At 39.1% G+C, this 13359-nt stretch overlaps 1 protein-coding gene across 1 annotated transcript in view; it reads right to left on the bottom strand.

Annotated features, from left to right (window-relative positions):
• Nucleotides 1-774: 774 nt before the first annotated feature.
• The window catches only part of PpD3 (protein phosphatase D3), a 28881-nt gene continuing 16296 nt past the window's right edge, over nucleotides 775-13359 (bottom strand). The window contains exons 3-9 of the mRNA XM_073960134.1: nucleotides 10941-11182; nucleotides 10560-10710; nucleotides 10364-10485; nucleotides 9775-10045; nucleotides 9252-9702; nucleotides 9098-9179; nucleotides 775-2138 (exon numbers count right to left, since the gene is read on the bottom strand). Of these exons, the coding sequence (XP_073816235.1) occupies nucleotides 2079-2138; nucleotides 9098-9179; nucleotides 9252-9702; nucleotides 9775-10045; nucleotides 10364-10485; nucleotides 10560-10710; nucleotides 10941-11182 (1379 nt within the window). The 3' untranslated portion in view covers nucleotides 775-2078. The remainder of the gene's footprint in view (nucleotides 2139-9097; nucleotides 9180-9251; nucleotides 9703-9774; nucleotides 10046-10363; nucleotides 10486-10559; nucleotides 10711-10940; nucleotides 11183-13359) is intronic.

Below are 13359 nucleotides of genomic sequence, written 5' to 3'. Positions count from 1 at the left end.
CTTTTCTTTCAGAAAGGGTTCATAAAATCTTCAGAAAGGGTCTATAGGAGCACCCATTCTTTCAGAAAGGGTCTATAGAAGCACCTTTTCTTTCAGAAAGGGTTCATAAAATCTTCAGAAAGGGTCTATAGGAGCACCCATTCTTTCAGAAAGGGACTATAGAAGCACCCTTTCTTTCAGAAAGGGACTATAGAAGCACCCTTTCTTTCAGTAAGGGACTATAGAAGCACCCTTTCTTTCAGAAGGAGCTATAAAAGCATCCATTCTTTCAGAAAGGGTCTACAGAAGCACCCTTTTTCAGAAAGTTTCTACAGAAGCACCCTTTTTCAGAAAGGGTCTATAGAGGCACCTTTCCCTTCAGAAAGGGTCCATAAAAGCACCCTTTTTTCAGAAAGAGTCTATAGAAACACCTTTTCTTCCAGAAACGGTCCATAAAAGCAGATTTTTTCAGAAGGAGCTATAGAAGCACACTTTCTTTCAGAAAGGGTCCATTGAAGCGCCCTTTCTTGCAGGAAGGGTCTATAGAAGCACCCTTTCTTGCAGGAAGGGTCTATAGAAGCACCCTTTCTTTCAGAAAGGGTCTACAGGAGCACCTTTTTCAGAAAGGGTTTTCTATAGAAGCACACTTTCTTTCAGAAGGGATCCATAAAAGCACCCTTTCTTTTAGAAAGTGTCTATAGAAGCTCCCTTTCTTTCAGAATGGTTCTATAGAAACACCCTTTCAGAAAAATTCTATGGAAGCTCCTTTCCTCCAAATCAAACACAAGTGGTGAATTTTTCATTTCATAAAAATTGTTGTTGTTGTTTATTTATTTATAATATTAAATACACATTGTTTTTGGATTTACTCTCATATTATTTATAATTTTTATGACGATGATGATGTTTTTTTTTGTTGGTTTTTTGTTATGTGTTACACATTCGTTTCGTTTTGTTACACTTAGTAATTGCTCTATATTTGCTGTTTGTAGTTGTTTGTTTTATATTTTTGAATGTACGCAGGTAGGTATATATAATTTATAAATTAAAATATTTAATTTTTTTTGTTCTGATCTTTTAGAAGATATTTTTGTTTGTTATTTTTATTGACTAAATCTCTCTTTTTTCATTTTGTTTGTGTTAATAAATGTCTTTTTTGTTTCTTAAGATAAAAATATTAGATGTTGTTGTTCTTTTTTGTTTATTGTTCATCGTATATGTTGTGTATTTGCATATATAAATATGTATGTATATAATACCTTAACTGGGGTAGTAATTTTCTTTATTATTTTTTTAGTTTTGTTTTGCTGATGTGGAGACATGATTGTAAGGGGATTTGGGGAAGGGGGCAGAGAAAAGGTTGTTGTCCTTTTTATATGTAAAAATATAGATTAGCTTTGAATAGTGAATTTAATATTTACAGCCAAATAAAAGAATATTGTTTTTGTTTTCATTAAAAACGAAAATTGTTTACAATTTTGTTGGTTTTGGTTTTTTTATTTTGAAAAATATTTTTTAATTTAAAACAATTATAAAAAGATAATTAAAAATAAATTACAAAAAATGGCATCAAATAAAATATTGGTTTCGATTTTCTTTAAAAGTGAAAAAAGGTTAACAAACAAACCCCACAAGAAAAAGAATAAGAAACAAAATATTAACAAGTTGTAAATATTTAAACAATTTTCTTTTATTTTTGATTATTTTTTTTTTCATTTATGGATTGCAAAATTGGATGACTTAATATGCATTTTTTAACGGGATTGTTGTTTGTTCTTAGTTTTAATGTAAAGCTTGGCTAGAAGTTAGCAATCTAATGTTTGCCTCTCCAATTGCTGTAGCCGCTGTGGTTGTCTGTCTTGCTGGCTGTTGTTGAGAGAACAGGGATAGAGAGAGAGAGGGAAAACAAGTTATTTTAAAGGATGCTGCATCCTTTCTCGACTTGCTGCTGCTGCGGTTGCATGATTTGTTTTTCTTTTTTTATTGTTTTTGTATAAAATTACTTTTAGCGCATATGTTTAACAAATTGTTCCGTTTTAGAAAAACATTAGATCCATATATAGTATAGAGAAGAAAAGATAACAACACGACTAAAATGACTACGCCAATAAACTCATTAGTCTGTTTGCATATGCCATGGGTTTAACATCAGGGTGAGGCTGTAAAGAAAGGAAAATGTGATTTTTTTTTTAAATTTTAGTTTATTAGTTTATATTTACTGCGTTCCAGGTCCTGCAAGAATCTACTATTTCTTAATTTTCGACAAATTTATAATAGAATTCTTTTTTCCAAAATTTAACCAAAGTAGACTCTTGCGGGTTCTTGAAGCTATCAATTGATTACTTGTTTTATTGAAATAAGCAAAAAATAGTCGGTGGGTCAGTCAAAGTGTCCTCCTTAGAGATCCCTATTTTAACAATTAAAAAAGTAACAGTCGGCTTTGCCTGTGTTAAGGGGTTACATCTACTTATCACTTTCAAAAAAAAAAAAAAAAAAAAAAACCAAAAAAATACATACAGTCGATCGGAGCAAAATTGGCTGAGATATATATAGCATAAAAATTTAAAACGCGTTTTTCTCGAAATGACATTTTTGAAGTCGGTGCCAACGATAGCTCGAAAACGAATTGACCGATCTTCATATGGCTTGGTGAGCTTCTTAAATACATAAAAAGCTTGTCTTTAAGCGAGACAGATTTTCCCCCGATTTTTTGACAAAAATCTCTCAAATTTTTCGTTTTTCGAAAATTTTAATTTTCGCTTCAAGACCAGAATAGGTTCTTAAAACGCCCAAAATAATTTTCGAAAATCGGCAAATCTGTTTAGGAGCTTTCGTTGGCACCGAAGGTAGCCGTTTACCACAAGACTATGCAATATTTTCCAACACCAAAAAAAATCCAAAATTAGTATAAGATGTTCTCTTTCAGATGAATGAAAGAACTACATAAAAGTATTGGTACTTTAATTAAAAAAATCACGAAAAATTAGTTTTTTTGGTCTGCACAACTAGGGATAACCCCCCTTAATTGAAATTTTCATCTATGGACAATGTAGAATCGAATACCGGCTACGCAACCAAAATCTATTTCCCCAATAATAATGCATTTAAGAGGTTTTCAGATTTTGTGTCCCTTTTTGGACATTTGAACGACAAAAGTGTGGATTAGGATTAAAGCTCAAAAGTGTTGTAGACGAGTTACTAGAAGGAATGGATCGATATAGTCCATTTTGGAGTATATCTTATTTTGGGCGTCATTTCTTTTCGATAGATATTGCTCCCACCATGGTCACCGTATAACTTACAGCTTTTGGACCTTTACGTCAGGAAGCATGGACTTGCCCACAGGACAACAAGGGTAGCCATCGGTATAAATTTCCAAAGGTATACATTTCACTTAAACAAAAATGTTGAACTTTTGTGGGGGAGGTACCCTAAGGAGAAGGCCGATATGGATCATTTTGGAAGTTAAACTAAATTTGGACAAAATATTATCCTGAGATTGGATCAAACTTGTTTGCTCCGTTCACATGCTGGTTGTATGGACTTGCCCCGTTGTAATGTGGGCAGCGAACACAATTTGTTACAACAAAAACCAAAACGATTCGTGAGCAGGTCTTAAATTGCACTTTTCTGAAATTTTGTGTGGATGATACCCGAATGAGTTGACATATATAGTCCATATTCGAACTTGATCTATGTCTAGTAGATATATAAGCATGTTCAAAGTTGTTGTTGTTGTAACAGTGTTTTTGTTATGTTTATATGTTCGTTCGTCTGTTCAATCTGGCTCTGGGTCTATTTCCAGTTCCAGAAAAGTGGCTGCTTCGATGGGATGTAGCCACAGATCCACTGGAGTTAGATGGGTAGGTTTGGCGGGGCAGTTAAAAAGGTGTTGTGTGTCGTGCGGGCCCATACCGCATACTGGGCATATGTCTTGCACGGCGCGATCGATTTCCGCCCAATACGAATTTAGGCGACTGCAATATCCCGAGCGTAGTTGAGCCAAAACTACTCTGGTTTGTCGTGGCAGCTGACGCTCCTCAGCTGCGATAGATGGAGGATGTACTCCGAGTACTTTATTCACACTATAATTGCTGAAGGCCTTGGCAACTGCGTCCGTGTGAATGCTATTCAATCCTGCTTGATATGCTTGTCGATCTAGGGGTTCTCTCCTGTATCGTTGGACCTCTCCCTCTAGAGCATGGATATCCTTCCTGATCTCCCTGAATGGGCCGGGCCTACCCACAAGATGGTGATTGGGATGGCTCACACGATAACATCCAAGCAGGTACTGCAACGAAAGCATCTCATTGTGTTGCTTTACAGGAAGAATTTTTGCCTCCTCATGTAGATGGTCCACTGAAGATTTGAGGAGGCACCCTGTCGCTGTTCTCAGGGCGGCATTCTGGCAAGTTTGAATCTTTTTCCAGTTCGAATCACACAATCTCAGGGACCAGACTGGTTTCTTTATCTGCACCCCAAGTGCTGCCGGCCAGGGACTTGAGGACCTTGTTCCTACTTTTCAACTTGTCGCAGATAGCTGTGGCGTGTGCGCACGACGTGAATGTAGTGTCGAATGTGACCCCCAAAATTTTAGGGCAGTTTGTGGTCGGAAATTGCTACCGTCGACCACGACATTCAACTCACGTCCAAACTGCGCTGTCCATGTGGTGAACAGAGTGGCTGTAGATTTTGTGGGGGAAATCTGAATATTCCTCGAATGGAAAAAGGTGGTAAGATCGGTTAAATAGTTGTTCAGTCTCTCACAGATGTCATCAGTATAGGTACCTGACGCCAGGATCGTGCAATCATCCGCATACTTTACGATCTCGATGCCGTCTGGAGGGGGCGGAATACAGGAGAGGTAGAGGTTAAACAGTTCCGGAGATATCACCCCACCTTGGGGAACTCCCTGTTTCACTCTACTGGGTTTGGAATTGTTATTCCTGAATTCCACGTACGACTGGCGTCCACACATATAGTTGACTATCCAACGTTTCAAGCTTGGCCGGAGGGTTGTCTGCTCAATGTCCTCAAACAGCGTGGAGTGCCTGACTGTATCAAAGGCTTTTGATAAGTCAAGCGCCACCATCACTGTTCTATCGCACGGCCGTCTTGAGTCCTTTACAGATATATGTGGTAATGGCGTGCAGCGATGTTGTCGTGCTGTGCTGCATACGGAATCATGCTGATGATCGGCAACTTGATAGCTATTTCTGATACTGGGCAAGACTAAGGCCTCATGGGTCTTTGCTAAGGGCGACAAAAGCGAAATCGGCCTGTACGATTCACTTTTGCTGGCATCCTTGCCTGGCTTCCGTAGTGGGACCACCCTGCCCATTTTCCAGACTTCGGGAACAACGAGGGTGGCTAGCGACAAGTTGAAGACTTTGGTGAGATACTCGACTCCCGGCTCATCCAGCTGCTTCAACATCAGGGCCCAACGCTTGGATGATTTAGCGTTCCTGATGGCATTGGCAACATCATCCATTGTAAATTGTGGTGGTTCATCCTCGGCAGGAAGAGATCTGATGCGACGTAATACTCTTGTCTTCGCCCTGTCACTCTCGGGATGCTCGACAAACTGTCGATTAAAGTAACTTGCACACCTCTTCGGGTCAGTCAACGTAACGTCGCCAATCGTGACTGAGGTCCCATCTTCCCTTCTTCCAGGGTTCGAGAGTGACTTAACCGTTGCCCACAATTCACCTATACGGACTCCAATGTTGCAGCTCTTCAGATGATTTAACCATTTGTTCCGCTTATGCTCGCCGACCAACCTGTTAACTTCCAGTGTCAGCTTCCTGACTCTGGGGTCATTGGGGTTGATACTACGAAGCTCATCATTTGCTAATCCCGTCGCCTCTGCTTGGAAATTTGGTCTTACTTCGGGTATTCGACCAGCAGGGATATGACGAGCGGCTGCAGCAGTGATGATGTCCCGGAACGTCCTTTCCGCTACCCGAACATCAGAAGGATTGGGCAATTCTCTGAAGCGGTGATTGGTAATAATAATTGTTCCACAAACATCCCAGATGGGACAAGAGAGAAGCGGTGATTGGTGAACTCTCTGAAACTCGGCCAATCAGCTTTTTTATGATTGACGAACGTGCGGCGTTCAGAGGATATGAAGTCGGGTGCTCTGCTAATGGAGACAATTATGGGGAGATGGTCTGATCCAAGGGAAATGACGGGTTGCCAGGTAACGTCATTTGTCAGACCAGGTGACACGATGGTTATGTCAGGCGAACTGTGACACACTCCTCTAATACTCAAAACGTAGAGCTATCAATCTGCTCAGCCAGCGCTGTACCTCTCTGGTCGTTTCCGAGGGCCGAATGCCACATCTCATGATGCGCATTAAAATCCCCCAGGACGAGACGATTATGACCTTGCAAGAGCGGGCTAATGTCAGGCCTAAAATCAGGGATACAGCTATTTCTCGGCGGGATGTATACATTCAGCAACTCTATCTCGGTAGCTCCACACCTGACTGCTACCCCCATACATTCCATGTACGGTTCATTAGAGACAGGCTCAAGCGAGATAGGTCTGTACTGGACAGACTGGTGCCAATCCCCCACCCCACTTCTGGTGCGATCTTTCCTCAGAACATTGTAACCATTACAATGCTCTAAGCTGTGGTTGTTGTTCAGCTTGGTTTCCTGCACCGCCGCGACCTTAATGTTCTGCCGACTCATAAAATGTACTATCTCCTCGCTCTTACCTCGGAGTCCATTGCAATTCAATTGCAAAAAGGCTGCATTTTCGGGGATTGGGACAACAACGGCTGGTGTTAAAGGCTGCGTGTGCGGTTGTTGTCGAGGGGACTGCGGGGGAGTTTCGTAATCAGACGACGAGGGAGTCTCGATATCCGACGACGACTCACTGGGGACTGTGTTCACGCAGCATGCAGCAACATAGTCCCTGTCGTAGTCCCTCACGTGGACGAGTCCAGAGCAACCCCTTAGATGCACCCACTCCTGACATCTATTGCATCTCACCGAAGGTTGGATGTGGGTGAAGATGCGGATGTGACAAACTGAGCAGAGATATATTGGTCCTGGGTTTTCCTCCGTCCCGGCTCGGACCAATAGAATTCGAAGCAGGCATTCCGGGATATGCTGCTCCCAATACAGAAAAACAAAACAAATACGAACATGTACACTAGGGATATAACTTTTTGCACTTTTTTGCAAATATCAAAAATACCACCACATAGCCGTGCAGAGCATGAAAAACTATTATGAAAAAAGGTGTAATTTTTTCTCTATCGCGAAAAAAGTTTCCGCACCAAATGCATTGAAGTTCAGTAATGCATTTTTTAATTTTAGCTGTTATGACAACATATTTGCTTTTTATTAAAATTTTTATTTTTTTGTAATCTAATTTAAAATCATTATCAAAGCGTTCTGGACCAATTTGTTCTCAAATCGCGCCATTTCGGAGCATTTTATGCATTTTTGACACTATTGCAATTTTTGTTTATTCTTTATAAACTCGTGAATTTTATGTTTATATTTATTGTACCTATCGGACAAGAGAATATGGTGTCATTTGCAACAAATTCGCGAAAGTTACAGACAGTTTTTAATGACTTTGCCTGTGAGAATTGTATTTTTTCTATGAATATTTATTCAAACAAAGCAAATTTAAAATTATAAGTAGAAAAAATATCAAAAGGGTTTTAGTAATTACAGTCGGCGCGGAAACTTTTTTCACCGAATCGATCTTAGAAACGCGTTTTCATTATTAGGACAAAATTCCCCACGTGGTACTGGTGTTGTATTTTTGTAAAAAACATATACGATTCTCACAGGCAAAGTCAACAAAAACAGCCTGTAACTTTCGCGACTTCGTTGCAAATGACCCCATATTCTTTTGTCCGGTAGGTACAAAAAATATAAACATAAAATTCACGAGTTTATAAAGAAAAAGCAAAAACTGCAATAGTGTCAAAAATTCATAAAATGCTCCGAAATGGCGCGATTTGAGAACAAATTGGTCCAGAACGCTTTGATAATGATTTTAAATTAGATTACAAAAAATAAAAATTTTAATTAAAAGCAAATATGTTGTCATAACAGCTAAAATTAAAAAATGCATTACTGAACTTCAATGCATTTGGTGCGGAAACTTTTTTCGCGATAAAGAAAAATTGACGCCGTATTTCATAATAGTTTTCCATGCTCTACACGGCTATGTGGTGGTATTTTTTTGGTTATAGCCCTAATGTACACACTGAGGTGGCAGCTGCTGGCCGGAACATTGGTTTTGTGTTGTTTCGGGTCAATCCGGTACGAAAGAACCCGCTGCCGTGGGATTGTGTTCAAAGTATGGACTTAATCGGTTACTGTCTTCGTGAGTTATCGTGCGCGGTATTTTACAGAAAAGTTTCGAACTTTTGTGGGGAAGGTACCCGATGGAGTGGATCGATATGGCACATCTTCGAACTGAAACTAAGTTTGGATAAAATTGTTTGATCTGTTCGAAAGATATAGTGCCCTCCAGGCAGACAGACGGACGGCCATTGCTCCAAATTGCCTGAAATGAATTTCGTCCAAACATGTCATTATTTTGATTAGGCACGTTTTGCCCGTATGAAAGTGTATACACCCTCGTTAGTCTAAAGAATGTGATTATAAAAATCCCTGCGGAACTTATTACGGGTCACTGTAGGGTTAAGACAAAAACCATCGATCGATCAACAATGCTGCAATATTCCGTAAACTTTTTCTTCTTCATCTTCAAATCAAAATTATTAAAAACTCTCTCGTCATCATATATCCACAATAAACACAGTGGACCAAAGCTCTCCGAGTGAAGCAGTCAATATACTATTAGATATACCCTACCTACCTACAATAGAGGTGTAACGTATAATAAAATCATTAAAAATATAGCTTATTTGTATATCACAACAAATTTTATGTTATTGTAATTTTATAATGAAGTTTTGTATTGTCTTTGTCTTTCTTTGTGGTTATTGATCATCATCTGACAATTCAATGTGTCAGCACAAATCGTTTTAATATGAACTCCAAAATCAGTTTTAATTAAAAACCCTTATTTGCTTTTCATATAAGTAAGAGATATTATATTTATTTCTTTTACTTACCACAGATTTGAACGACGTGAATTTGGGTGTTAAATCATTGCCCTTAATGGTTATGAAAGCACCCATATTACCCATTGTATCACTGTAAAAGTACACAAAAAATAAATAGATTAAGAACAAATCATTGAATTTGCCATTTCAACAAATATCTCACCAATAATTGGGTGCTGAAAATACCGTTATGCATTTGCCGTCATGTGTCACCTCATAACCCATATTTTTCACTTCATGTGATCGTACAATATAATCTAAATTATTACGTTTGCAGAAAGCCTCTGTTACATCGGGACCAAATTGTATACCAACACCGCGTTTTGATGGTCCTCTACCCTCCCCTGGTTGGGGATCGGACCACAGCAATTCACACATTAAACCATCTTCAGGTGGTTGACAATTACGATCAATGCGTCTTAAATCTTGCAATGAAACATCGTCGGATGAGAAGAGACCACCATGCATGACCAGAATCTTTTTGTTAATGCAATGGCACAATGGCAGCCAGTTAAATGCTTGAGTAAACATATCAGCCATGGTACTGGTATATTTAGCTGTGACTTCACCAGTGAAGCCGTACATTTGATTCATGTTTATACTTTCGTGATTACCTTAAAATTGAATGAGAAAACATTTTGATTTATTAGAAAGTTAGAGTATGAGGAATGTAATTTCCCACTTACCTCTTGATAGATAAAAGTGATTGGGATATAATAATTTAAATCCAAATAATGTAAATATACATTCCACTGAAAATGAGCCTCTGTCCACAAAATCACCATTAAACAAATACGGATTAGTTTCCGAAGGTAAACCATTAATTTCAAAGATATTCATTAGATCATAGAATTGACCATGGATATCACCACAAATTGTGAATTTCGAATCGCCGGGTACAGTAATATCAACCATAGAATCTTGGGTACGCATATAGGCATCAATGTCGCATAGAATCTGTTAAGAAAAATATAATGGATTTTAGATAGCATAAAAAAGAACAATTGGGCAAAATCATGCAAAACAAGGGAGCCTTATATTCACTGTTACCGAACCTGCAAAGTTCTACTATTTTTTGAAATTTGTCAAAAATTTAAAAATAATGAATTCTAGCAGGTTTGGGAATAGAGCTATTTGGTATGTTCCCGAACTACAAGAATCTACTAATTTTTACTATTTTCTCCGATAACATAAAGAAAAAAATGTTATCGTAGTAAAAATAGTAGCTTCTTACAGGTTCTGGAACAGACCAATTATAAATCATCTCTTCCTTACCTTATAGGCAAATTTACGATGTAATTTCTTTTGCTGTTTATAATTTTCCATTAAATCTAACATAAATTGTAAAGTGACTTTTCCATCTATGAGCATGGGTCCCGTATAATCTTCCTCAATTGCTGGGGGGGAATGGAAATCAAGACAATGTAGTTAAGTGTTATTGTGGGTAAGATTAATTAACAAAACTACTTACCAATATTTTCAAATTCTCTAAACATCTCTGTTAATGTTTTCTCGGGCTTATCAACAGCTATGGCCCTCTCAAATGCCCGCATTTTAACAATTTTATTACATTCGCTAAACTTTAGCTTTGCATCTTTATCATTGGGACGGCATTTCGATACCTATTGTTGATGATGGCGATGATGATTATGATGTCCAATAAAAAGAGAATGTGATAAGAATGGTGTTCGAGGAAAAGGGAAGTAGTAATAATGTAGGGTTTTATCATGAATGAAATTTCACCGTGAATTTTGTCTTTCCGCCGTAGCAACTTAAGGGAGAAAGTGGAAAAATTCAAGGGGAATTGCCGTTCATGATAACCCCCGTAGTGTTCATTGTACGCTATACTCACATATTCATAATCTGAAAGCGCTTGTTTAAATTTACCCAAAGACATGTGAGCTGCTGCTCGGCGATAATAGCCCTTAAGATATGTTGGATCAGCTTTAACAGCTGAAATACCATCTTGTAAAGCAAATCCAAAACTTTCCTGCCTTAAGTGGGCCAATGAACGATTGGCATAGTAAATAGCATTATTGGGGTTTAATTCTATGGCTTTGGTGTACATTTCAATAGCTTTTGAAAAATCCTTTTCTACAGAAAAATATGAAGAAAAAAAAAGAAATAATATAAAATAAATAAAATAAAAAATAAAATTATTAAAGAAAAAATTGGCAAAGAAAAGATTATTGCCATGCATCAATAAAAATTCGGAAAACGTGGATCTTAAATAGCTGAATAAATTTATAGGTACAGATACATAAAAAGGAATCTGATACTAATTTTAATATGAGTTTTAAAGAGCTACGACTAGAGATGGGAACTTATGGAGTCTTTATGTCGTCGGGTTAATATACTGTGACATTATATAAATGTCACTCTTCGAATTTAGTTCTGTATCGACTGTTCAAACTTAGTTTAAGTTCGAATATGAGCTATATCGATCGACTTCTTTGGTTACCTCCGTCACAAAAGTTTAAAATTTTTCCCCTAAGTGGTGTGCAATATAAATCTCAAACGAATCAAACGATTTGGTTCAAAAATGGTTACTCTTAATATCTCACTCGGTCCACTACTTCCAGTACCTCACAAACAAAATTTCAAAAAAATGTGCACCGATGTAGATTAAAGACATGTCTCGGATCGTTTTGATCTTATTTTTTATCAGGTTGTCACGCGGTCCCCTTAGCAAACTTTTTTCGGGAACAAGCCCATACTTTCTGAAATAATGATCCAAAACCTATAAACACACAAATGACTGTTGTTGTTGTTGTTGTAACAGTGTTTTTGTTATGTTTATTTGTTCGCTCCTCTGTTCAATCTGGCTCTGGGTCTATCTCCTTACTTACTTACTTAGCTGGCCCATTACAGAACATTTGTTCTATAGGCCGAACTAAGAAGAGATCTCCATTCCTCTCTATTTGTTGCTTTGCTCTCTGGAATACCGCGCCTTGTCATCTCATCATCCACTTGTTTGCGCCATCTATTCCTTGGCCTGCCAATTCTGCGTGCACCGCCATGTGGCATGTATTCATACGCCTTTTTAGTGGGTTCATCATCGCTCATTCTTTTGATATGGCCTAGCCAACGCAATCGCTGCATCTCGATACGTTTAACAATATTGATGTCGTTGTATAGCAGATACAGCTCGTGGTTCATGCGACGTCGATATTCATGGTATATATTCTGGGTCTATCTCCAGTTCCAGAAAAGTGGCTGCTTCGATGGGATGTAGCCACAGATCCACTGGAGTTAGATGGGTAGGTTTGGCGGGGCAGTTAAAAAGGTGTTGTGTGTCGTGCGGGCCCTTGCCGCATACTGGGCATATGTCTTGCACGGTGCGATCGATTTCCGCCCAATACGAATTTAGGCGACTGCAATATCCCGAGCGTAGTTGAGCCAAAACTACTCTGGTTTGTCGTGGCAGCTGACGCTCCTCAGCTGCGATAGATGGAGGATGTACTCCGAGTACTTTATTCACACTATAATTGCTTAAGGCCTTGGCAACTGCGTCCGTGTGAATGCTATTCAATCCTTGTTGATCTAGGGGTTCTCTCCTGTATCGTTGGACATCTCCCTCTAGAGCATGGATATCCTTCCTGATCTCCCTGAATGGGCCGGGCCTACCCACAAGATGGTGATTGGGATGGCTCACACGATAACACCCAAGCAGGTACTGCAACGAAAGCATCTCATTGTGTTGCTTCACTGGAAGAATTTTTGCCTCCTCATGTAGATGGTCCACTGAAGATTTGAGGAGGCACCCTGTCGCTGTTCTCAGGGCGGCATTCTGGCATGTTTGAATCTTTTTCCAGTTCGAATCACACAATCTCGGGGACCAGACTGGAGCCGCATAGCTTACCACAGACCGACCGACTTGAGGACCTTGTTCCTACTTTTCAACTTGTCGCAGATAGTTGTGGCGTGCGCGCACGACGTGAAAGTAGTGTCGAATGTGACCCCTAAGATGTTGGGGCAGTTTGTGGTCGGAATTCTGCTACCGTCGACCACGACATTTAATTCTCTTCCAAACTGCGCTGTCCATGTGGTGAACAGAGTGGCTGTAGATTTTGTGGCGGAAATCTGCATATTCCTCGAATGGAAAAAGGTGGCAAGATCGGTTAAATAGTTGTTCAGTCTCTCACAGATGTCATCAGGATAGGTACCCGACGCCAGGATCGTGCAATCATCCGCATACGTCACGATCTCAATGCCGTCTGGAGGGTGTGGAATACAGGAGAGGTAGAGGTTAAACAGTTCCGGAGATATCA

This window comes from Musca autumnalis, unplaced genomic scaffold (assembly GCF_047663935.1).
Source record: "Musca autumnalis isolate F117 unplaced genomic scaffold, ASM4766393v1 scaffold_1, whole genome shotgun sequence".
NCBI lineage: Eukaryota > Metazoa > Arthropoda > Insecta > Diptera > Muscidae > Musca > Musca autumnalis.
The sequence above is the reverse complement of the archived record's forward strand: the minus strand, read 5'-3'. Positions and strand labels throughout refer to the sequence as shown.